The sequence below is a fragment of the Hydra viridissima genome, unplaced genomic scaffold (assembly GCF_058129835.1).
Source record: "Hydra viridissima isolate aposymbiotic clone 2 unplaced genomic scaffold, HvirCarnegie_v1 scaffold_4, whole genome shotgun sequence".
Taxonomy (NCBI): domain Eukaryota; kingdom Metazoa; phylum Cnidaria; class Hydrozoa; order Anthoathecata; family Hydridae; genus Hydra; species Hydra viridissima.
This window is the reverse complement of record NW_028324303.1, coordinates 17,596,711-17,623,669: the sequence shown is the minus strand read 5'-3', so window position 1 is coordinate 17,623,669 and position 26,959 is coordinate 17,596,711. Positions and strand designations below refer to the sequence as shown.

General features: G+C 28.6%; 2 protein-coding genes, 1 long non-coding RNA gene and 1 pseudogene across 4 annotated transcripts; 1 reads left to right on the top strand and 3 right to left on the bottom strand.

Annotated features, from left to right (window-relative positions):
- Positions 1–213: 213 nt before the first annotated feature.
- On the bottom strand, positions 214–4,095 carry LOC149890218 (uncharacterized). The gene is made up of 4 exons (XR_016452015.1): positions 4,015–4,095; positions 3,470–3,912; positions 631–766; positions 214–420 (listed from the first exon to the last, which is right to left on the bottom strand). It is a non-coding gene; the product is annotated as an uncharacterized LOC149890218 (long non-coding RNA).
- Positions 4,096–4,811: 716 nt separating this feature from the next.
- On the top strand, positions 4,812–7,204 carry LOC149890217 (uncharacterized; annotated as a pseudogene).
- A 2,622-nt stretch (positions 7,205–9,826) lies between these two features.
- On the bottom strand, positions 9,827–13,563 carry LOC145197289 (ATP synthase subunit s, mitochondrial-like). The gene is made up of 5 exons (XM_090085612.1): positions 13,355–13,563; positions 10,649–10,687; positions 10,410–10,570; positions 10,118–10,268; positions 9,827–9,973 (listed from the first exon to the last, which is right to left on the bottom strand). The coding sequence occupies exons 1-5, from the start codon at positions 13,441–13,443 to the stop codon at positions 9,868–9,870; spliced, it is 546 nt and encodes a 181-aa protein (XP_089941738.1). The 5' UTR covers positions 13,444–13,563; the 3' UTR covers positions 9,827–9,867.
- A 41-nt stretch (positions 13,564–13,604) lies between these two features.
- Positions 13,605–26,766, bottom strand: LOC145183378 (uncharacterized). Of its 2 annotated transcripts, XM_090085611.1 has the most exons (13): positions 26,461–26,766; positions 25,872–26,030; positions 25,183–25,749; positions 24,887–25,035; positions 24,713–24,809; positions 24,033–24,232; positions 23,205–23,647; positions 22,923–23,110; positions 21,071–22,600; positions 20,632–20,864; positions 17,437–18,939; positions 17,101–17,203; positions 13,605–13,871 (listed from the first exon to the last, which is right to left on the bottom strand). In XM_090085611.1, exons 1-13 carry the CDS (start codon positions 26,716–26,718, stop codon positions 13,731–13,733), a joined length of 5,571 nt encoding a protein of 1,856 aa, XP_089941737.1. In that variant the 5' UTR covers positions 26,719–26,766; the 3' UTR covers positions 13,605–13,730. The 2 variants fall into 2 exon arrangements, 1 of the variants encoding a protein (XP_089941737.1); XR_016451917.1 differs by lacking the exons at positions 13,605–13,871; positions 17,101–17,203 and having other exon boundaries at positions 18,706–18,939; positions 21,071–22,337; positions 22,444–22,600.
- Positions 26,767–26,959: the final 193 nt, after the last annotated feature.

The following is a 26,959-nucleotide window of genomic DNA, read 5'->3' as shown; positions in this document are numbered from 1 at the left end:
AAAAAATTTTGTACGCTAGTGTATATTGCGAATGCAATTACATTTGTTCTATAATTTTCAGGCAAATCTTATAATTTGAATGTTCCAAAAATATAAGGTTTTACCTAGCTTCTAAACTTATGTAAAAATAAATAGGAAATAAAACTTTAGTTAGCAGCAGGTCTTCTTTCAATAAATAGGATTAGATAAAATTTTGAATATACTGCATAAAATTTGCTTCAATTTCAAACCGCGTCAATTTCTATAGTTTTGGCAGCCAAAACTAACGCATTTAATTTTTTAAAAGCTTCTCAAATGAAATTGTTAAGGTTCACAGCACGAAAATGCGATTTTTTAGCACGACAACGCTTGTTTACCTCTTGCAAAACTGATGAACGAAACTATGAAGGTACTGATCAGAACTATCAGTCTTACAAACATCTAGAAAAATAAATCGAATTAAAAGGCAAAGATTTTTTCCACGGACTCCAATCCGCCAGAGAAATAGTGAAACTTATCTTAAGGTATTTTCGAACCAACTTATTGAATCAAAAAAACAGACCAGAAAGCTTTTAAAAACCACTACTATTTTAATGTATTTAAACTGATCTACAGTCCTTTATATAGACAATAGAACCCCGAAGTACTTACTCCAGCATGTTTTAGAAGCGAGGGTTATCTGCCATTCTGTCGATGACAACTAGAATGATAAATGATTCTTGAAAGTGTACGCACAATTTGAAGACAGATGAATAAAAAGGTGTTCTAATCCGATTTCTAATAATTTCTAAATGAAAAAAAAAATACCCAAAGTGAATACCACGTAAACGTAAACAGACTTTATTTGTATTGAATTTAAACACGCAGGAAAAGTTCTTTGCATTTCTAAACTAATCTGAAGAATCTTTGCCAAGTATTTTTGGCATTTTAACCTCTTACAGCCCATTTTAATTTCCTGTTGTGTAAAAAAAAATCTTTTGTGAACTTTAGTCACTTATGATCCTAATATAAAAATGAAATTAAAAAAAATCATTTGTTTTATCTTTTTTTTTGTCCGATTTGGGTTTTTGTTGCTTAACAACGGCATAAAGTACAAAAACAAATTTTTTTTTTCTCTGAAATAAAATTGTTTTACATGAAAAACTGATTTTTTTATTCTTTCTGATTTTATTTTAATTTAGAGAAATCTATTAAAAATCTAGGGTTCATGAAAAGTCTTACAACAGTTGGATGTTGGCGTAAAACAGAGACGGACATCACACTTGGGGCACTTTACCTTAGGGAAGCCATTACAACCAGGATACCTACGTTTCTCTTTCTTATCTGTAAGCTCTGGCCGATGTTCGTACGCATCATTTTGAATAAATTTGTTTGGAATTGGCTTTGCAGGACCTCTTTTTTTTTCGCATTATATTTCAGATCTACTGATGTTGAAGGTCGTCCTTTCTAATAGACTTTTTCCCTTGCATTATCATGGATTCAGCAATTGATAATTTGAAAGATTTTAATGATATTTTCTTTTTATCGTTTGCTAATTTTTTTCTATACAAAATCCATGCATGGACTACTGAAGCATCAAGGAAATGCTAGATAGCCGATGATACCACTTTTTTTGAAGGAACAGCAATACGATAGTAGCTCAATAATCCATCTAAGAGATAGATGCCTCCCATGCATTTGTTATCTATGACAATAGTAGAGGGGCAATCAGCAAAGATCTCCTTTTTTTTTTATCCCATCTTTTTACTTAAGTTGTCCAAACTGCTGATTCATAGGTAATTAGGATATTAATAGATCTGTTATCAAACTTCTTAATTGCACGAAGCTCAACCCCATTATTTTGACAAGTTCTTATTCCAATTGAGCCTTTTCCTTTATTTTTCATATGTTTTTCAGTTAACATTTTGCATCCAGCGATCCTGTTAGAGCGCACAGTCCCTACTAAAGCAATTATATATTCTATACTTAAAATAACGCACGGTTGTAATTATTTTGAATTAAGTTCAATATTGATATACTTGGCTGCGTAAAACTGCTGAATGTGTACAAAATATTTTTAGCCTTATGAAAAAATTAAGCAGTTTTTTGTATTTTTTGCAGACCATGAATGGTGATTACACGTAGTTTAAGTAAATTATCAATTATACATAACATATTGTATATAATCTAAATACTTGTACAAAAAATTAGGAAAAAAATTCTAATAAAAAGTCTTCAGCAGCAGAAAATACACGATTAAGATAATTCACTGCATCATTAGGCCCGTTAGGATAAGAATGTAGCCATCCAATAGACATCCAGGACAGGAACATGTGCTTCGCTCATTTTTTTACGCACTAAGAGTTCTATTGTATCGCCTTCTATAAAAAGTCACCATTGAAGTATATGAAGTAGGTTACAATTAATTCAGATTAACTTATCAAAATTTTAATGTTCTATAAAATAGTTTTAAAATATCTTCTCCTTTATCAGATATTGTTCTAAATAAATCCTTTTAACTCATGAATTAATTTTTCTAAATATGTTGGAGTTGTAGTTTTCCATATATTCTTAGGAAACCCTTCTAATAAAAAGTGAACACATCCAACAACACTTCCGCTTGACTCATGCTAATACTTTTTATTATGTGTAATCCAAAGTTAATATGCAATACACTGTCGTTATTTCTCATTGAAGGTTTTAAAATGACATCTTTAATGTAATTAAGAAACTCAGTTTGATTAAAATCTTTATCATAAAATCGTTGATCATCAAAACTTTTAAACGGGTATATACATGTGTAAGTCACCTTGCAAATAAAATCTGAATTTTTAGAGAATAAAATCATAAAAACCATTTCCAAAGTCTCTTTGAACAGCATACTGTCAAAAAAGAATTTGCGACCAGTACCCAAAATGGTAAAAGGGCATGGCCTAATGAAGTTAAAAAAATACATTTAAGCTTATTTAAGCTTGTTTGGCCTTTTAAAGTTGATTTAGTTGACCATTTTTACGATGAAGACCTAAACCTAAGACATCTAATTCCGTTATTAAACAACTTCTGAATCCTTAGCTGTATTTTTTTTCATTTATCTTTAATTTTATAATTTTTTAACATAACTTTACTATCATATTTATTATTAATCGAAAATACCAAAGTCCTGAAATTTAATCCGGGATTCTGGGATTAGCTAAAGTCAATACCAGGGTTTAATTCTGCCTAATTTCGAAATGGCAATCCCTCGTTAATTCCAATGTTTAAATCTTTCAATCGTTTGTTAATTAATGTTATGTTTTCGTCTGCTGATAAAATAATAATAATCGTGCAAAACGTAAATTCTTTTAAATTAAGCGGAGCTTTTCTAGCAAACCTTAAATGACATGGAATTACTTTGATAACAAACACCGCTATCGTTAAAATACAAAATGTAAATGTGTAGTATATAACTTGCAGCAGTTATCGCACCTAAACACAAGAAAACTTGTAAAAACTTAAGATTAAACTGCCTTACTTGAAAAAATCTTTTGGAGGGTCCTTCAATCCGTTTAAGTTGCTAGACTCTAGCATTATACTCATGGTATAGTTACCCACCAACTGCATCCAAAATACTCTAATATAAACACCACTGTTATTATCAATTAAAGGTACGTGAAATTTAATTTCACGTACCTTTAATTGATAATAACAATTAAAGTTACGCGACTGCCCCCATTACTTTTATGCACCAAGTCTTCTCCAACTCTTTTTACTCTGCTGCAAAAATTAAACGTGTGAATGAACACAAAACTTTTCACACCTGGCGGGTTTAACGATATATCGAAAATGGTTTTATTTACATTGGTTTCTTTTCATTGGTTTCTTTTCTTGAACAATAATCCTCTGATGGAGAGTAGGGCAACTTTTTGTATTTCAAATTCGTGGGTAAACGTACATTTAAATGAAACAAGTACATCGCTAGAAATTAAAAAAAAAAAAAAAATACCAAATATTAAAACGTATTTCGCTTATATAACCAAACCGAGTTACTTTTTTTATTGATTATTATTCACGTGATACCTTTTAATTTATTTCGTTAAAAGCTTTTTGATTTTTTGTCTACAACGAAAAACTGAACTGTTCACTGGGCCAGTATTTTTTCAATTCGCTTGATGACTATAAATTATATAAAACTTGAAAGTTGATATGGTGTATAAAAGTGCATGTTATATTAATAAGAAAACATCAAATAATACGAACTCTTTTAATACAAGCAATAATTTATCATAAAAACTTTTCGCTATGGTCACCAGAATCATCAGCTCGTAAAATTCTCGTAAAATAAACTAGTGAAAAACTAAAATAAAAAGAAAAAAAACTCGTACAATAAAATTATGTAAATATATATTATCTTTTTATAAAAATTTTTTGTCCGGCTACCGACATCTTGCTCTTGTTTAAAAACATAAATGCTTTGTGCTATGAAAACACGCGATTTTAAAACATTAAAACGTTGTATAAAATTTCGAATCTCTGATTTAAATTTCTTTAATCACCATCAGCAAGGTTATAATTATGTGTTTAACACATTTAAAAAAGCTACATAACTCGGGTTATTTTTTTATTTTAATGATTGAAGCAAATTAAAAGTAACCAACAACGATAAAAAAAACATTTGTCACCATTTTCGGTTTGTTGTTTAAATTTTAAGTTTTACTTGATTAATGAAAAACACTGTGCATTCCTGAGACCGCCAGGGTAAATTTTGGTTTACTCTAAATTTTTTTGTTTATTTACTATTAATGGGTTAAACAAAGTATTTTGAAATAATTTTTAAAATCTAAACTAACTTTTAAACATAGAAATTTTAGATTTAATTAATTAAAATGTCTAAAATAAATTGCGTCATTTTATGATTGTGTTATCTATTCTATTTGGTACAAAATGTTGCAATACAGATGAAAAAAATTATTATTACAGTTAAAAGGGATCATATAAAACTTGCATTTTTTTGTCAAAATGGCCGACGAAAAATGTCTAATTTGTGCATGTTGCTTTATTTCCTTTGGAAAAGGATCACATAAACTTATTAAAGTAACTCCCGCATTACAACTTCACATTCAAAATTTGATTTGGAGAGAATATAATGTAGAAAAAGAGTGTTGTCCAAAAAACATTTTTAATTCTTGCAAAACGAATTTATATGCATTGAACAGGGGTGAAACATCAAAATTAAATGATTGGATTGAGAAAATATCTCAAATAAACAGACAAAAACTCAGAAGATCATCTAATATTAGTGAAATATCTGAGCAGATCACAACAAATAATCAAGATATCATTGATAAAATTGTTAAAAAGATATGTCCTTCTTGCTTTTCTACAATAGGTATGATTTCTTTAAACAAATTAAAAATATTGTATAACTTATATATTTTAGTTAATAAACTATTTCTTCAATTATTAAAAAAAAAAATTTAATTTAGCATAGAGTCTATGCTAGTCAAGGCATAGTCTATGATAGACTTATTAAATATTAGTGTATTATTTTTATGTTTTACAAATATAATAATATCAGAGTTGTTTCTACTTTAAATTTCTATTTAGGCAAAGGAATTTCTCACTTTTGCTTTAAAAGTGAAGCTGTAAAAAACCTAATTATGTTGGCTTGAAGGTCTTGGAAATGTATCCAGTGAACAAGTTGCTTCTGGGATTCTCAAAATAAAAATGAAAAGAGACCATATTAAATCTGGAGACAAGTTTCCTTAAAAAACCTTTGGAAACAATCTTCTTGTTGTTGTTGGCACACCTGATAATAAATGCAGCAGAGCATCCGCTAAAAAGTTATGTCTTGAAACTATAATGGAAATCTCTAATACTCTAAACCTGAGTAAAAGAAAGACTAAACTACTTTGTAAACATATGCGACAAAATTTAGGGAAGAAAATGTTAGAACCTAATATATCAACTCAGATAGAGGAGCTGCATAATGTATTTTCAGATTTTTATGATGTCAAAACTGAATCATTTATTTCAGGGGATGAAGAGATAAGTCGGAGTTTGGTATTTTTAAAAGATACTTCTGATTTAATTCTTTATATGATTAATGAAAGAAGTTTGAATCCTTATAGCACTATTGCTAGGATTTCCATTGATGGTGGACAAGGTTTTCTTAAATGCGTTATAAATGTTTTTGACCCACTATGTAAATATACAACTTCAGAAAGTCTTGATGATTGTGGTGTAAAAAAATCATTGGTTTTGGCTTTAGTTGAAGATGTTTCAAAGCATAATGGTAATCTTAGCAAACTATTGAAACCACTAGCTCTGAGTGATGTAAAATATTCAATAGCATTTGATCTAAAATGTGGTAACTCTTTATTTGGTTTAAGCAGTCACAGCGGCAAGTATGGATGTCTCTGGTGTGAAGGGGAAAGTACTCTTGAGAGCGGAAAAAAAAGAACCTTAGGTTCAATTGATACCAACTACAACAAGTTCATTGAAGATGGATGTAAAAAGAATCACATGATGGAATTTTAAAACTGTATTTCTCCTAGAGTTGTGTATCTTGATGAACCTCTAGAAACTTTAGTAGAACATCTCATTCCTCCACCAGAGTTACACATTCTAATTGGTATTACTTCTATGTTTGTAAAAATGTTAATTACATTGTGGCCTGATTTTGATTCGTGGCTTAAGTCGAATTATATAATCTTTAGAGGTTACCACGGAACTGGTTTGGATGATAATAATTCACAGAGACTTTTAGATAAATTAGATAATTTAGAAGTTGACCTTTTAAGTGCAGCCTCTATATTACCAAATATGATATTTCTCCAACCTGTAGTTAACTGTCTTAGAAAGTTTTCAATTATTAAAACAAAAGGTTTTAGCATGTTTATTGGAGAATCTATTGCTGAATCAGTTTTAGATTTTAAAAAAGCTTTCAAAAATCTGCAGCTTCATCTTCTGGAAAAGTTTAACTACCAATTAAATATTAGCTGGAAAGTTCATATTTTAGTATGTCATCTTGTTCCTTTTCTTCAGCATAGTCAGTTTGGGCTTGGTGTATATGCCGAGCAGGCAGGAGAAAGTGCTCACCACTATCGCTATCAAGTATGGAAGCGATACAAGCGTCGTTTGGAACACAATGATTATGCAAAACAGCTTAAGAAAAGTGTGATTGAGTTTGGTATAAACAGTTTCAAGTAGTCCTTTTCTCTCATTTTTTAAAATTTTTAATTATTGTGAACTTTGAAATGATTGAATTATTTTATAAGGAATTTCAGTATTTCATGTTAAACTGCTACATTTATTACCTTGATGTTATATTGTTAATCTAGAATTTATCTTAATTTTATCATAAAAGATCTCATTTTTTCATTTTAAAGTTGTATTTTTTGTAACAAAAATTGTTTTAGAAGTGTAATACCCCTATAAATTTTGAAAAAAATCCCCGCCCTCCTCATATAACCCCCTCCCCCTCCATATGTTATTTTAGGTAAAAACTAATTTTGCAAAAAAATTATGTTTAAAAGTTAGTTTAGATTTTAAAAATTACTTTAAAATACTTATCTAAACCCAATATTAATAATTAAATTAAAAAAATTAGAGTAAACCAAAATTTACCCCGGCGGTCTCAGGAGAGCACAGTGAAAAAATCAATAGGACCAAAAACTGTCTAAAAAAGTCACAATTTAAAAAATATTTAAGTTTAATTATTGCTTTTTGCTTTAAACTATTAAAAATGTTAGTTTTAATACTTGCATTAAATTCGAACTCTTAGAGAGAAAAAAAATCGAGTTTGAACCAAAAACTGTCAGAAATTAAAATGTTTGGCTTGAATAATTTTCAAGCCAAGCGTTCAAACTTTTACATATGGCTTCCGGTTTGAACATATTATGTTCAAACTAGACATATCAACATCAAACTAGACATATTATAGTTTAAACATATTATGTTCAGGCTAGACATAAACTTTAACATATTATGTTCAAACTAGAAGCTATATATAGAGAGAATCCGTGTTAATTTGAGTCACTCTTAGAAAAAGCGAACTAATAAATCGAACTAATAAATCGAAGCATATGTCAAAGTAAAAAAAATCTAAATATGATTAGAATTTTTTTCAAAGAAAAAGCAAAAAAAAAAAAAAAATGTTTAATTTACTTTCTATTTTTTCTTGAATAGATAAGTTGTGAAAAACAGTTTAAAAATACTTTAGAATTTTTGGGTTCTTATCTTAGGTATTGTAAAGTTTTAGAGAAAAAATGTTCAAATACTATTTTGTGCAGAATAAACTTCCAATTCTACTGATATATTTTGCTTTCCATAGAAGAAACTGTGTAAATGAAAAATTTAAAATATTGCAAGTTTCTGAACAATTATAAAACTAGATTTACTCTGGGCTTCTTTCCTACCGTATTTGTAGCAGTGATAAAAAAAGCTTGTGGATCACTTATTTTTAGATGTTTTTTAAATATTTTCATCAGTGCACAGAATATTTCACCAATTCTCTGTGTTCATTGATGTGTACTTCGGTAAATTTTAACTGATTATTAGTGCTGTGACCAAAACTAAAAACTGTAACTAACTTAACTAAAAAAACTGTTACTAAATTTAGTCGACTAACATTTCAGTCAAACTAAAATTAGTCGACTAACTTTTAGTGTAACTAAAATTAGCCGACTAACTTTTTAGTCTAACTAAAATTACTCGACTAACTTTTTAGTCAAACTAAATTTAGTCGACTAAATTTTAAATTTGCGAAAAATATATTGTTACTATTATCCAAAAAATGCTTTTTTAAAAATCTTATTATGCGTTACTTGTGAAGTGGTTTGAGCGCCATGTTTTTTAATTACAAATTACTGTAAGTTACAATTTTTATCTGCAAGGCTTCTATTTCAAGCGTCGATTTTCATAGTTTTTCAGGTTTTTGGAGAAAGGTTTGCGACATATACACTTGGAATTTTGTAATTAAACTTATCTAATTAGTTCCCCCTTTTTATTAAGTACTTGTTTAAAATTTCAATGAAAAGCAGTTCAGATCTGGATTTTTTCAATTTCTAATTATAAAACACACGTGAAATCAATTTATAAAAAAAGATAATGCCACGTTTTTGAAAGGTGTGTAACGTGCAGAAGTATTTTTTCGAATTTCCTTTATACAACACCTGCAATGATTTTTTTATACAACACCTGCAATGATTTTTTGAGGAAACAATACGTAATTTATTTCGTTCTACATTCATAAAAGCGCAGATATTTACAGTGACAACAATAAGTTTGAAACAGTTAGGCAATTAATGTTTTTTTTATTATTTCTATATTGTGTAATTAAATATATATCTTGTTCAACTTTCAATTTTGTTTTTCTTTTAAAAATTGTTACTAAAATGATAATAACTTATCATGCTTTCGGTATAAAATGTCAGCTGTTTTTGACGGAGTTGTTCTGCTAACAAACCAATTTTTATTTAATTCAATAAAAGAAAATTTGGGGCAATATTAGGTACAAACAAAACATTTTTATTACCTAATTGTCACAAATTATATTTCGTATTTTAAATTTCTTAGAAACAATAAATTTTGATAAATGTCTTTAAATTGATTTATTTGTCATAATTCATATTATGTTCATATAATTACATGGCATAGGTTATTCAGTCTTTTTTAGCACTAAATCATGTTTTAGTCAACTAATTTTAGTTAGACTAAAATGTTAGTCGACTAAATTTAGTTAGACTAAATTGTTAGTCGACTAAATTTAGTTACACTAAAAAGTTAGTCGGCTAATTTTAGTCAGACTAAAACTAACCCTAACTCCCACCCCTACTGATTATGCAAACGCCATAACCTGGCTTTATCTATACAAGTTTTCGATATATAACTCTGGTTAACATAAGAAATATCGTTTAATAAGATAAATAATTAATAAATAATTTTACACAATGGTAGTTCTAACTTCAGTCGATTGATGGCCTCATTTCTCTTTGAACCAGTTAAGGTTTGAGAAATATCTAAAAACTCCAGGTTTCTAAATAAAAAAAATCGAAATAAGATTTCATTTCTCTCTTGATATTTTCATATAACTAAAATTGAAGTGATATTAAAAATCAAATAAAAATTTTTTTTACGCTTTTGAAGAATTTTAAACTCAATTTATGATTTCAGGCGATACCTGAGCTTTGTAATTGGAGTTATGTCACAAATGTTCTCGCAATAACTTATGTCCAGGTGCCTTAAGCTGTCAGAAATTTCTTCAAGATTTTCAATGTCCGTTATATGGCGGCAATTTTTCAACAGCAGTTCGCTCAAACGCTTAAGACCTTCTAGAAAGTTTATATACAGTAATATGTAAATTGGCATGCTTTGTATCATAATTTTTTTATTTTTTTATATTATAAAAATTTTCTTTCACTGAATTTTAATTTCTTTCAAATGATTTGGATACAAATCTAGAAGATCCTTACTAAGGTGATTTAAGCCGTTTGAGGTGAGTGCTATATTACTTCCATCGATGGCAACTAATTTATTGAAACTGTTTGGCAGAGTTGAATAGCTTGTCGACCAGGTGATACTTGATTCAAACTTCACCCTGCCACCATTACGAATGATCCATTCTGCAGCAACTCTAAACGTTTGCTTTCTCTTTAGAAATATGAATTACGCATTTCAAAAATGTGAGAAGATTGTTTTATGCAAGCCTAACCTGTCAGGACCAAACTGCTTAATTCTTTCCTCATCAGGACTAAAATAAAAAGACAAGTAGCTACCGAAACGTGGATGCCTTTGTTTTGCAAATAAGAAAAAAAAAACTTGAGCTTTTAAATATCCTTTTGTGTGACGAAAGTTTTAAGAGACCTTAGAAAACAAATGGCAGAAACAGCTTAAAGTATATGCCATTCAACAGCTTAAAATATATGCCATTCAACAGATTAAAATATATGCCATCCATTCAACAACTGAAATTTAAAGATAAAAATGTCAATTTCCTTTTCCATTAAACACGCACGAATATTAGTTCTTAGAAACGAGAGAATCAGTTTAGAACTTTGTTCATTTCATTAGGCTGTAAGTCGATGCTTATAATTTTCTGAGAAAATTGTAAAGATTTTGTGTTTTAATGTAAAAGTAGAATTGAAAGGGTAAATTTTCAGCTACTCTTGTAGTATGGTGTAAACTAGGTTTAAACTTGGTTTCAGATATAGAGATTTTAAACATGCTTATTGATCACGTGATGTTTGGGAGAAACGACGAGAGATTATTAGAAGCCCTTATCGGAAACAAATTTTATATTCTATTTAAGAACTTATAAAATCGAGGCAAAATTTTTTTTTTTTATGGATGACAACAACATGGCGTGTTTTAAAAAAGACAAGTTTTACAAAACCAAAGTAATTTCACTTTGTGGATTTTTTTTCTTCTAAAATTTGTTAATATCGATTAGGCTCAAAACATTCTGGTTGGATGTAATTAGCAATAACTGGAGAAATACTTAACGAATTAACTTCAAATTTTTCCTATAATGACGCTCTATATACATATATTTAATTGTATTGGTGTTTTACTTATACTCTCATTTCATTAGTCCTAAATGAGTAAAACTTTTGAAAACTTTTCTTCAAAACCAAACTACTCACATTCAAAAATTGCAAAATTGTCAAAACCCGCTAAATCTTCAGTTGGAGACATTGAGCAGATACAAGGAGGCTCAAACAAAAAAGAGACGCTTTGTTGAAGAAAGAAAGGCTTTGTTGACAAAAACAAAGTGAATTCGATCACCCGCTCAATAAAAGAAATCCATGCCATCCAAAAAAAGGTCTCGCCAATAAGTTCGAATGCAGTCGTTTCCTTGTTAGAAAAGCACTCAAGAGTTTAAAGATTTACAGCAAGAAAAAAATTCTAAAGCGATTAATTGATGGAGAACTAAAAGCAATTCGCACAATCAAAATGACATCGAAATTGTCCCGAAAGATGCCAATCCTCCAAACTGCCCTGAACAGCGCGTAATCAAGAGTTACTGGGCACTTGTAAAAGAAATCTTGTTGAAAAGCAACAAATCAGCGAAAAATGACTAAGAATTTAAGCAAAAATGTACAGCAACATAAAAAAAGATCACTGAAAGCAAGATCCAGGCCATGATGGCACCTACTCTCAAAAAAACTCGATTACCTTCTGAGCCTCCTTTGAAATCTGTACAAACTGATTAAAAACTTTAAATGACACAATAAACTTCAACATGAAAAAATTTGGAATTAATTTGTGAAATATTTCTCGAGTTATTGCTAATTTTATATCCGGCCTGAAAATTTTGAGCCCATTCGATGTTTCATCTTGGTTTGTTTATTTTTTTTACTATTATTTTTAGTTTTATTTATTGCTCTCTTCTTTGTATTTGTTCAAACGCGACACTATTTTTTCTTTCTTCAACACTAAGGTGTTTTCATAAACACTTCGTGTGCTAAGGAGTGTTTGGCGATAACTGCTTTTAATATACGTATTTGTCTTGTAGTATACATATGTATACTACAAGACAAATATGTATATATGTGGCGTGGTTTTATGAAAAAGTTCTCAATCCCGTAAACTAGGTCTTGTGTAACTTGGGTCTTAACTTAGGTCTTTTGTAAATTCACTTTAAAACAATTTTGAGAAGGATAGCTAAAAGTGAATATCAAAAATTTGCTGGCAAAATATAAAACTTTTAGTTGGTAAAAATTTTTTTAAAACCAGCGAAAAATTCTTTTTAACAAGAAGTAGAATCGTTATCATTTCACCAATTAAATTACTGATTAGTGAAATGATAATATTTCTACTTCTTTATTAAATTACTCACATTACTATGAGATCTTACAGTTGCGATTGTTTATTACCTGATATTTATGTTACACATGCGTACCACAACTGTACAAAATTCATGAAGAACAAAGACAAAACGAAAAAAAAAATTCAAAAACAATACGAAAAAAAACAAAATTAGTGTATGAGTATAGACACCAAACCTTCAATATAAAAATTTATATTTAATTTGTCTTAAAAATAGTATTTATAGGCCGATTTTAATGTTCAAGGGTCTAGTTTGGGGCTACTTAGGTAAAGGAAATCGATGTCGAGCATAAACAAATATTTCTTTAGGCTCTCAATAAAAACTTTTAGGAAATACTTATTATAATATATATTTTTGGATTTACACTTTTTTTCTAGGATTTTTTTTTTATTGATAAATGATTCAAAATAGCAGCGTTACATGAAGTCTTTTTTTAAATACGACAACACATTCATGCAATGTTAAAAGTTTGAACTGGATTCCGTCAATGTTTGTTTGCTCCCAATTTAAAAGGCGGTATTTTCAAAGTACTGGGTATTTTTAGATAAAAAATTTATTAAAATTAATATCCAGTAATAATTCACATACCTGTTAAAAACTTCAATAAGCCAGGCATAAAAATGTCTGTTCATGTTCTTAGATTGAGGCAAAAACTGCCTTGCTCTACATACAGCCATAAAGCTAGATTATGAAATATTGATTTGATCTAGAAATATGATTTTTAAAACAGCTTTTAGTCTGAAACAGTTTAAAAAACCATAAATTTGAAACCAAAAATTGAAAACGGTAATAAAGATTGCAAAGGTCAAAAAAAAACAACTTATATTTACATTAATAAATAATATAACTAAAAAATATTCAAACAAGATTTGTACATATATGTTATATATACAATATATATATAGGTTATAATTTTCGTTTTTTATTTAATGTAGAAAAAAAACATTAGAAAAAATGGATATTGTCAGCTTGAATTAGAATTATCACTATCTACACTCAATGATTGACTAGAATCTTCTCGACTGGAATCTTCTTGACAGGAATCTTCTTGGTTGGAAGCAAGTTCATTTAACATTTGCATAAGAAAATCTATTCGGGTTTTAATCTAAAACAAATGTTAAAATAAATTTATTAATAAATTCTATATCTTTTTTTAAATTTTTTTTTGTTGAAAATTTGATTTTATAAAATTTTGATAAAAAAAAAAAAAAATATAATCTATTTTGGTTCTTTTATTTTATAATGGCAAAATTTGATAATGTTAAAGAGGAGTTGTACAAGTTTTATCAAAGTAATTCTCATTTATCTAGCAAGCAAATTTGTGGCCATTTTGTAGCAATCAGATACAATGAAAAGTCTGTTTTTCATTCAATTAGGATTCTTAGAGAAAATGGTAATCGTAAGAGGAAACCAGGAACTGATAGTTAAAATAGCAAACAAAGGTACATATCAAAGTTAAAAAATAAATTCTATCATCATTCCAATTGTTCTTAAAAACGCGTCACCAGATCATTTGGTTGCACCCATCAATACATCAGTGCTATTTTTAAAAACATACCAACTTAGATGTTACAAAAAATCTAAGAGGCTTTTTTTTATATGAACCACAGAGAAGAGCACCCCAACCAAAGTGTAAAAAGCTCCCTGAGAATTATTGAGACCTCGATTTTGTTCTTGATGACAAATACTAAAAAAAATAAAATAATTTTCTGTGTCACTAACATGGATTTGAGTGGTGTACAAAAGCATGCTGAGGAGGAGTCAAATAAGTTTTAAAAATTCTAGCACATACTCAGCTTAAGTGAGAGCAAATATCTTAAAACTTATAATTTTTTTCAGATCGATTTAATGACTTTTATGCCCCCCTCAAGAGCAATAATGTTAAAATTTTGTACTTCAAAATTGCAAAAATACAGTGAATTTAGGTAGTTTGAGGGGAGTTGAAATGAAAACATTTTTTTTTTATTCCTTGGTCATTTCTTATCAATATTTTTATTTTAAAAGGGTACGTCTTCAGAATTTTAACTTACTTTGAATAAAAAAATATTTACAAGAGGAAAAATAAGTAAATTTTATGTTATGCAAAAAAGGTTAAATAAATTGCTTAATTTTTTTACATAGTCAAAATTCATTTAGTTGTAAAAATGTTAGGTTTTCAAATAACCTATCAAACATATAAGAGCTATCACAGTTACTGTAAACAAAGTAAAAGACAACGTATTGAACTCAAGAAATTTACCATTTAAGAAAATTTTCAAAAGTACAATTTAAAAGAGTAAAAACTTCATTTAATCCTTAGTCCAAAACTTCTATTTTTTCAGTTTGCTGAGTGACATCACGTTTTTTTATAGTTTTTTTTTTGGTAATCCTATTTCTTCTTTCACCTGGAACTCTGAGAGTTAACCTTTGTCTACAGTTAGTAGTCGGTTCTGCTTTTCACTTTCTTTTTAACATCTATGCACAAAGTGTTGAAAATTTTAAATTGATGGACTGCGAGTACCAATAAATACTGTGAGATGGAAATAATAACCAATCTCTCACTCTCTTATCATCCAACCCTATCATTGAGAACATTAGATAAGAAAATTCATCAACTAAAGGAGTGAGAGTTGGTGTCTTCATTTACACAGATCATATCTCACTGATCTTTGTTTCTATGTTTAAAAAAATTCCAGCATATGAAAACCAATTCAAAACAGCTTTTCAAAAAAGCAGTAAAATCCTCTTCATTTGCTTTGTATTTTAGCTGTATTTTTTTCTATTCAAATCTGAATACTTCTTGTCCATCTTCATGAAGTTCTTGAAAATATTTTTATCTGATGTTACTTGAAATTCTCCTTTGATCCAAGGTGTTTTGACAAAACTTAAAATGCATTCAAAGGTTCCCTCTTCACAACTCTCCTTATATTGAATCTTGTTAAGAGGGCATGAAAGAATTGCAGACTTTTCAGTATTATGTGTTAAAGACTATCCATTTCCATAGGGAGTTGAGGGCTTGAATAGAAAATTAAAATTCAAAATTCAAAGCAATTTGTATACTTTCAATGGAATATTTATCTGTAACAACTGTTTTAACTTTATTTATCATAAAAAGTTTGCTTTTCTTTGATCTGAAGACTTTTCATTTCTTTTTATCTTCCACAATTTCTATTTCCCTTTTATATTTAATCCATTTAGATCAAATAATCTATAATAAGTTATAAATTAGATAATTAAAAAATATATTAGAAAAGAATTATTCACAAAAACTACAGTAATCTAGTTAAAGCTCAATTGCTTTCATTTTTTTCAGGAGTTTAGCCTTGAGCGCATGATTTTACGTGGTACTTAATGATGGAAATACATCTCCTAACTACCTTCAGATATAATAATTGAAATTTTATTCCAATACGCTACAAAAATCAACTGAATTTATTGTGTATTAAGACTTTGCTTAGATCAGTTAGTTGATCTTTTGATATAACCTTTAGGAAAAAACAACCACAAGTTGAATACTCAATGGTTAATATGAAAGCTGCAACATTCCTTAAATATTATTACACATTCCTACATAATTTCATTACAAATAACAATCAAGTAAATACACAAATTATTTAAAAATAAGATAACATAAAAATTCTTAGGGACAGAAAAATAAAGTTTACAGTGCAAGAGTTTGGAGAAACTGGCGAGAACCGTCTAATGTGTGTACTCTTTTAAGTTAAAATTATCCATAATAATAGTATATAATATTATGTCTTTATAGTCTTAAGGCATTTTAAATGGCATTTTAAATGAACTTTTGATCATAATTAACCGATTTACTTAAACTCTTGTATAACATAAAATTTTCGTTTTTTTTTCTTTTCTTCTCTTGTAAATATTGTTTTACTCAAAGTAAGCTAAAAAACTGATGACATAACCTTTTAAAACAAAAATATAGATATTGAGGTGGCTTTACTAGATAAAAAATCCTCTAAGTCTGAGTCTGGAGTGCCAATACCGTCAATTAATGTCAAAGACTTGTTAACAGTATGCCATTAAGTTGTGCTGAAGTAATAAAGAATAAGGACTACCCAACAAAATATTAATGTCAATTATGTTTTGATGTAGATTTTTATACAGCACTATTTTTTTGTTTGATGTACTATTTCTATGATCATAACTTGTTGTTTATTTTGTAAACTTTTCAACAATTGTTGTTATAAATTTGTTAAAAGTGATTTTTTCACTTACGCTTTATAGTTGATAAAAGAAAACAAATTAATATAAATAATATGTGCATGTGTGTATATATTAATATGCACACATGAATATAAAATTAAAAACAAATAATTAAGAGAATCTTGATATACTTGTTTATCTGTTTTTGACTGTAAATCTTGAGTAATTTTTCTAAAGGCATCTTCATTGTTTCCTAGCATCCTTAATGTGGTTAAGATAACCATGTCTTCTTCTCTAGATATGATTTTGTTAAAACAGTAAATTGAATTTTACAGCAAAAGAAATAACTAATATAAAATTCACAATTTCTAGGTAAATAGCTGATTATGTCAACAAATGCCCGATTTAAGTTGCCTAATCATTTACATTAACTAACATTTGTGAACCAAGCTGCCTTTTTTTAATAGTTAAATTAACTTCAAGTACCTAATGCTGAAAACAAAATATTAAAATAAATTTCACCCTACTTATTCCAACCAATGCATTCTTTTGCTACACTATCAGGTATGCTGTGAGAATATTGACTATCAATTGTGACTTGATGACTTTCATCAGCGATAGGTTTATTTTCTGAAACATTTTGCAGAGAAGATTTTTTCTCAGAAGAGAGGGAGTCTAAATTGCTTGTAGGATTGTAAGCATCTTTACATAACTCCTGAGAAAGTTTTATTGGAAGAACAGTATTATTATTTTCAGTATGCATTGGAATTGAGTAGCTAATCAACTCATTTGATGACTTCTCAAAACTTTCTTCATTTCTACCAGTCTCAAGAGTCACTAAATCAAACTTTCCTAATCTTCTTAAGGGTGTAATTTTTCCATCAAAAGTCAGATCATCATATGACTTTGTTTCACAATGTAAAGGATCTGGAAAGGTTAATTCACACGATTCACAATCAAAGCTGCCATTATCAACTTCTGCAAAGCTTTTAACTACTTCATTTTTCTTTTCATCAATTATTGTCAAGAAATTTAGAGCTGATGGGTTTTTAATGTCACTACCAACTGTTAAGAGACATGGAACAACTGAACTTCTATTTTCATTGAAGACATTTGGAAGCATTGGTATTCGTTCTTTGTTCTCAAACGTCAGCTTGTTTTGAGCAACAGAGGTTTTCTCTTCATCATCTGTTTTCAAAAGTCTTTGAGTCACCAAATCTTTGTCTACAATATTTTCAGATATTGGAGACTGTGTATTGGGAACATGTAAGTCAGTTTTCTTCAAGTCAGTTTCATTACTAAGAGTAATAAGCTCACTTTTATTAAGTCTTCTTTTAACTGATTTTGGCTTTTGAGAAAATTTTTCACATTTATTTAGCTGACAAGTTGGTATTGGACTATCTGTCCTTTGCAAAGTAGCTTTTTCAAGTGCATCATTTTCCATCACAGGACTAGGTGAATGTTGTAAGATATCATCAGATGAAATCTCAATAACCTCATTAATCACAGATGATATAATTTCAAAGTGAACATCTTGAGGAGATAGGTTTGAGCATAGTTCATTTGAAATCTGTTGATTTTTGTTTTCATACTTGTTACTGGTTTGATGGTGCAAGTTTTCACAACTTTGAATATCTATTCCCATTTCTTTGCAATTTGGTGATTTACATTTTGATGGTGTTGTTGCTTGTGATTTTTGTTCAACAACATCTTCCTCAGATACAATATTTTCTTCAAGATTGATTTCATTTAAAGAATTCATTTTTTCAACTTTTTTTCTTTCATGATTACGTTCATTTTTCTTTTTCCTTGCAAGTTGACTCAGTTTCCGAGCAGTAACATTGATATTTGATTTATTATTTAAAAATTTAGACAAACTTTTTTTATTTCTTTTTTTGCACTTAACATCATCTTGCAATACGACATTTTCCTCCACCTCAGGATGATATAAAATCTCTTCAAAATCATCTATATCTTTTGCGCCACTTGCCACAGCAGCAAAGTCAATGACTTCAAAATCATCATCATAACTGAATAAATAAAACATTATATATATATAAAATATTTACATACACACATACACACACATATATATACATATATATACATATATATATATATATATATATATATATATATATATATATATATATATATATATATATATATATATATATATATATATATATATATATATCTGTGTGTGTGTAGTTGAGGTCAAAATTTTGTGACTAGTAAAATAATTATTTATGACAATTTTATTTAAATTTCTGAGATTTAGGTGTAAAAGTAATACAAATATTAGGAACAAAAACCATTTATAACACTGTTCAAACTTTTTTTTTGAGAAAAAATTTTTCTTCGGGGAAGTCCCAAATTTTACATATGAACAAATTTAGTTTTCCTGGTTATGATATATCTGTTATTTCCTATTGTGTTTACATTAGCTGTTTATTTGTTTTTAGCAGTATTAGTTAAAGGTAAGATTAATTTTAGTGCTATAAAACAAAAAGAAAAAGCATATGCATTTATTCATGAGAGATTGGGTTGTTCACCAATGATTAAAAATGCTTTAAAATGGAAAATTGTAGCTAAAACAAGAGGCTGAAAAAGAAAAATGAGTGAACATAAAGACAGATTAATAAAATGTGCTGCTGTTGTCAACCCTTTTGTAACTTTCCACCATGTTAAAAAAAATTTAAGATTTTATTTAAATATTTCTTCAAGAACAGAACGTAGGTGGTTGGTAAAAAGTAAAATTGTTACCAGAAGATCACGAAAAGTTCCCCTTTTGAAAAAAAGGCATGTGGTAGCAAGATTTCATTTTGTAAAAAGTTATGTGATTTCCCTGCTTGAAAATGACAATATTTTGTGGTGTGATGAGAGCAAAATATTTTTATTTGGGTCAAGTGGATATAGGATATATGTAAGGATATATGTAAACCACTTAACTCTTAGCAACTGCAATACATTCTAAAAAACTGTTAAAAATGGTGTAGCAAAAGTAAATATTTGGGCTTGCTTTTCTTATGGCATAGGACTGATCTATTTAGTTGATGGAGTTATGGATCAAAAACTTATCTCAAAAAATTTATCTCAAAATATTACAAACAACATCATGGCCTATGCAGAAGATGTGCCACTTAATGGGTTTATATGCAGAACAATGACCCAAAGCATATCAACTGCAGAGTGAAAGTTGAATTGTGGAGAAAAGGATCATAGTTATGGATTGGTGGCCTGCACAGCAACCTGATTTCAATCTAATTGGAAAACTTTTAGGACAAGAAGCTGTTAATAAGAAAGAATGTAAAAAGAATGTAAAAGAAACTGTTTATAGTACTAAAAAATTAGAAAAACTAAAAAATTAGAAAGAGTTATGGAATGTCATCCAGAATACTTAGAAAAACATTCTATTAGGTTGTCAAAATCTGTTTAACTCCATGCTTAATAAGTATATAATACATACATACATACATACATGCATACATACATACATACATACATACATACATACATACATACATACATACATACATACATACATACATACATACATACATACATACATACATACATACATACATATACAAAATGAAATAATCTCACTAAATATAAACTTTTTTTAAAAACTAATCTTTTTCTAGGCTCCTAAAAAACCTAGCCTTTGTTTTGAGATAAAAATAGTTTTTTTCATTAAAAAGTTTAAAAAGTCAACTTACAAAGGCGGTGGTGAAAGATCTGGGAACATCTTTATAAACTGATGAATAAGAGTTGTATTTCCTTTAAACATGGGAGTAACTGTTTCAACTATATATTTTGAATTTCCAGAAATTTCAGTGACATCAACAATTTTTTGAATGATTTTATTATACCAACCTGGTTGGCTAACAAAAGCTTGTTCACAACATAGCTGAAATCGAAGTACTCGTTCAAATGAGAGCCATTCCAAAAACTAAAATCATTTAAAATAGATATAAAAATACTAAAACTAAAGCAATTCTACTATTCCAAAATGCTGTACTTAAAAAAAATATTTTGTTAAATAAATATAAACAGTGATTGAATTTATTAAGTTTTACATTCATAGAAAAACACATCATTTTAATACCAAAAATCTTTTTTATTTTTTGATAATAAAGTAAAAAATCTAGAAAATACCTTTCCAACATGGCGTGCTTCATGTTGTTCAAGAAATCCTGTGAAATTGTCAACTAACTCAGGATAGTCAACAAAGAGTTCAGAAATACGATAATATGCATCTAGTCTGTTTAACTCCTTGGTATCTAGCTTATGCATTACAAGGTAAAACTCTGACACGATATCAGGTTTTCCTATTAAAGTTTCTTTCACTCTTTTGAAATATATATATGCCAAATCTTTTGCTTTTTCACTAAGTTTTTCATTAAAATTGAATACTTCCTTTAACTTACGTTTTCTTGGTTTTTCTTTTACATCCTTTTGTTTGTTTTGAGAAACACTCTGTTTTACACACAAATTTGCAGTTTGTAAAATATCAGCTACTTCTTTATCATTTAGACTAACAGAGCTACTAGAGGAGCATGTGTTGATAGGTGAAAGTCCTACATTACCATTCTCTGACTCTTTTACAAACTGTGGATAGACTTTATCAGCATTTTGTAAAGAACAAGTATTAACAGATGAAGCAGCATTTTTTGGAAAAGCTTTGTCTGGTTCATTTTTTGAAATTTCAAAATGGGTACTATTATTTGTGTTTAAATTAACACCATCATGTTCTGCTTGATTGTTTATACAAGATGTACTGTTATCAGGATCATACGGATCATTTTCTTGAGTGAACAAACTGTTAGCTGGATGATTTACTTCATTAATTGAAATATGCACATTGCAACTAGGAGTGTATGTACCATAACATGGACTGTGTGTACTATTATCTGGAGTTGACATATTACTTTGAGGACAATTTAAATCTATAGGTTGTGCACTATTAGTAAATATAGAATCAGAACTTGTTTTTCTACTACTTACTTCAACATCTAATTTTTCTTCGAAAGTTTTATTGATTTTTGCTGGAGATTCATTATCAACTTTCATTGAAGTTTCAGAATCAAGGTAGAACTGTGATAAATCAGAATTTTCCGAATTAAAATTTATAACTTTTTGAGGAGTAAATATGTCACATTTTTGTGGAGTTTGTAAGCTGAAATCTGGGTAGGCTAGTGGATGCTTTTTAAAACAGACTTTTCCAGAATTATCTCCAAACTTTTCTGGAGTTTGTAAATTATTGTCTGAACATTTTTTTTCTGGTGTCTTCAAACAAGTTCGGGTATTTGACGATTTTGATGGCAACAATTCTCTAATTTGTGAAGGCTCACTTACAATATTTAAATGATTGCAAGTTTTAGAATCATCTTTTGATTTAGATTGATCCAAACTGAGTCTTGTACTAATATTAGTTTTAATCAAATCAGAGGGAGAATTTAAGCATGATTTCAAACATGTAGAAACAGAAGAAATAAGGGATTCAGGTTCACCATTTACGAGACTTTTACCTGCTTTTGGATCATCTCTTTGTGGTGAAGCTTTTATAAAACCCAAGATATAAGAACCATTATTGTCATTTACAACATTTTTAGCAAACAAGCTTGCATCGCATGAATTAGTTAAAGGTTTTACCAGATTGAATGAGGTAACTTTGTTAAATGTATTCTAAACAACAAACTAAAACTATAAAAAAAAAACTACTTAAAAATAAAACAAAATAAAAATGTAACCATTTATTTCTTGTAGTTTATTAAATCCGGAAAATAATTTCAGCCTTTGTTGTTCTAGTTGTACAATTAAACTAATGTAGTTGATCTTTTGCAGAATTTGAATTAATAACAATATTTAGATAGACTAAAGAATCATTTAAACTTTTTTAATGACTTCAAATTCACACTATGAACACATAACCTTCAAACTGGAATTAATATAAAAGAACTTGGTGACTTAACAAAAATTGTTAAACCTTGGTACAAATCTGAACTACCTGTGAACCAATTGGGACTTTTGGAAGAATTTTTCTATACCCATTTTCTGTTTCAATAACTTCTTTTTTCTTTTCATCCTCTACCATATCCAAGTAAAACTTACGCCAATTACTATTAAACCATCGTGGTACTAATCTTCCCTCCCATATTCTTCTGGGAAGTTTTACAAGAGCTATTGTTGATATTTCTGAAAAGATAAACATTTTGCATACTTGCTCTAGGTGAAAAAAATACAAAAACTTATTTGTTAAATTAAAAAATTTAATAAAAGAAATATCAACCTCTTGGTACTTTGATTGAGTCTTTTACTTTCAAATCTGGCAAATAGTCATCCCGATAGAGAACTGCAACTGGATTAGAAATTTCATTTCTACTTAAAAGATTTTTCACACGACATCTTAACTGACCAGGTGTCTTTGTAGGTAATAGATGCTCTGCTATTAATTCATATTTACCACGCTGTTTAAATTGCTCTAGACCCAAAGCTAAAAGATGATCTTCAAACTTGGAAAACTTTAGGCGGTTTGATGGAAATCCAAAATGATTCTTTTGCCTCTTTCGTTCACACATACCTATTGCAGGTAGAAGTTCAACAAAAGTAGCAAAATAAGGTTCCTTGCAAAGTATTCCAGCAATTGTTCTACTGATCTGACAGCGAGTATGCTTTGATTTTGGATAAATTTCTGGTGGTTCAATTGTTGATATATCTAAACTTGCTATGATTCTAAAGTAATAAATAATATTTATATGTAAAATATCTCACACAGTTTCCATTAAAAATACACTTTCAACAAACTGTTTAAAAATGATTTATAAAAATCCAAAACTTCATAGAGCAGGTCAAAATACAACTTATAAGTATTTCTAACAAAATGTTCTAATTTCTTTTGAAAAGTTTATTTCTTTCAGTCTGCAAAAAAAAAAATTTTTAATGAAAATTTGTTCTGAGTATGAAAAACAGGCTTTATCTGTGTAAAAAGTTTAACAAACTATTATGAAAACTGTTAAAAATACTACAAAAGTAACTTAGTCTTTATGATCCTAATTTCAAAAACAGTTAATACTAAACAGTCAATGCTTTTTAGAAAAAGATAGAAATAAAAGTTAACCTATAAGCATCAAGAATGCCAGGGGCACAAAAGGATGATAAATCTGCACGAACATGACCCACATTGTTTTTTGAATTCTCAACAGCCTTTTCATGAAATAAAGCCAATTCTTCAATATATTGTTTGCAAATTAGAGTTTCATTTCTTAAGGAATCGCGCGTGCAAGAGAGCATGTAGATCTGAGTCAATAATTGAACATGCTTAGAAAAAGAAAAAAAAAAGTTCATAAAAAAGAAAAATTTATGAAATTAAAAACTGATCATTACTTTATAGTAAAAAAATTCTATATAAAGATTCTTTAACGTATTGGACATTTTTTATTATGATTTACCCCTAAGTATATAAAGTCAACTAAATTTCAAAGCATTTATTGAGTCTCTAGATACAAAACATCCTATATTGATTTATAAATTAATCAACATAAAGTATACTATATCAGAACAAGAAGTTCTGTAATATTTCAAAAAAACATGAATTCTATGAATCTTAATCTCTCTAAAATAATATATAATCCTAAATTTCTATAGAAATTTTGCCAGATTTCTGAAGAAATTTTGTCCTGAAAAAATTCTTTCAGTTCATTTGATTTTTTATTGAGAAATAATTAAAAAAACATGCTTATATTTATCGACTTTAAATATATCTGAAAAATATACCATATTAACCTTTTTTAAAAATACCTGTTGCATTTGAGCAAGTATATGTTGTCGCTGTTCAAATGTTATATACAAAACTTCTGTGGCTTCTGTTATTGAAATGGGAGCCATATCATTTTCTCTAAAACATTAATCATTTTTATAGTTTATATAAACACACAAGAAAAAAATAATTTTAGACTTTAGTTACAGACTCACAACAACTTATTGGAATTGAGAGTCTCTTCAGAGTTAAAATCATCTTTCAAATTTTGTTGAGAATATCCCAGCAATAATTCATTAAAGAGCTCTTGTAGTTCTTTTTGAGTAACACGAGTGGCTTTATCATTGCGCATTTCTTCCTCCATCTAAAATATTGTTTATTTAAACTTTGCATAACAATTCAAAAGGGAAAAGAGTATTAGATCCTGATGCAGTGGTACTCATTTATAATTAAAAGATTATTTTGAAAGAATGTGTTTAACATATAAACAGGTAATTTTTTAAGTTCATACCTCATTATCTTCATTATCAGCATCAGCAGCCATGTAATTAAAATCTTCATCTTGTTCATCATTTGTATCATTTAAGGCTTTTAATGGCTTCATAAAATCTGCAAGCCAATTTTTCCAAATAATTTCATCAGGATCATCTTTGTCTTGTGGAGAAAAATCTAAGACATCAGAATCTGGAGGCTGAAACATTGCTTCAATCTCTTGAACCTCAATATCTGGCATTGGACATTTTGAGCGTGTTCTTAGTGCAATCTGTTGCTCAAAATTTGAAGAATGCATTGCAGATTGAATAGGGACTGCAGGAATTTTAAAAACATTCTTTTCATCTTTTTTTAGACAATCTTTTATGATCTCAGAACTATCAATCACATTACCATTATCTAAGATTTCTTCATTTACAATTGGGAGTGGTGTAGATGCTTTATGGCGTGGAGAGCATGAATCTAAAGTGGCATCACTATAGAGCGACTCTTCTTCACTAGCTTGAGATAAGTTATCATCACCATCATCTTGAGGTTTATATTCTTCATCGGATGAAGATGTTTCTGGGAACTTTAAGTCCAAAAACTAAATTGTATTTTCAAAAACTATTTAGCAAGATGCTAAAGTGTAGCTATGATTCAAAACAAAGATAAACTTCAAAATTATTAAAATGCTTAATTCAAACAAAAACCTAAATAATTACTCACTGTTGGTTCATTTACTTGCATACCAGGTAAACAAAGTGGGCTTTGACCAATTAGCTTTGCCTTAGACCGAGTCAGCTTTGTTTTACTTACAAATTCATTGGATGTGTTTTCTGCTGCATTTTGTGCATACTCAATAACCCTCTTATCAGATAAAACATGCTAAAAGTAACCCAAAAACTTATAAAGTTAACTAATTGTATAACTTACAATTTGTAAAGGTTTAAAAGAGGTATTTTAAATGCTAAACAAGCTAGTAAAGCTAATGATAGTGAAGATATTTTTATCTTTATTAGAAAATATCTAAAATAGGTATTTATTACTCTTTTTTAAATGTGTTATGTAAAACTTCATTCATTTTTTGTTTTAATTTATTATTGACAAACTTATATAAAAATAATAGCCTGGCAGTTAATTTAAAAAATTGGGCTATAGACTTTAACTTGGTAAAAAGGTTTAATTTTAAAATTATGTAGAAAATAAACCATAGCTCAATATAGTGATTAGTTTCAACTTTTGCTAAATTATTATAAACATTTTTATATTTTTTTAAAATTAAGAAAAGATAATTATAGCAAATGGATAAGCTTACACGTAGAATACTTTTAACATTAATAGCAGTTAAATTAGCCTTGGCAGCATTTTCTTCTAACACTTCCTCCAATTTTTCCCAATCAATTTCAAACTCATCAGACATGTCACTTTCATCACCATCACCAGCACTGTTATCACTGCTAGTATAATCCTTAAAAGTAATGCGACGTCTTTTGACAGACATCTCAGTTTTTTTTGGGCGCTTTCGTTTAGTACTTGAAGTTGAAGTCACTTTAGTAGCTGAGTTTGATACCATTTTTATATATGCTATCTAATATTATTTATGCAAAAACAAAAAAAAAAATCATAAAAATTGGTATTTTACAAAATGTGTTAATTTCTGAAAAGCATTTAGAATATTAAGCCTAATATATTCATGAGTAATATGACATTTTATACATAACCCATATTAAAGATTGTTAGAAAAAAAAAGACAGATCTCAGAGTTAGGCATGACTGATACCAGATCAAGTTAATAGTTACATCAAAACATCAGA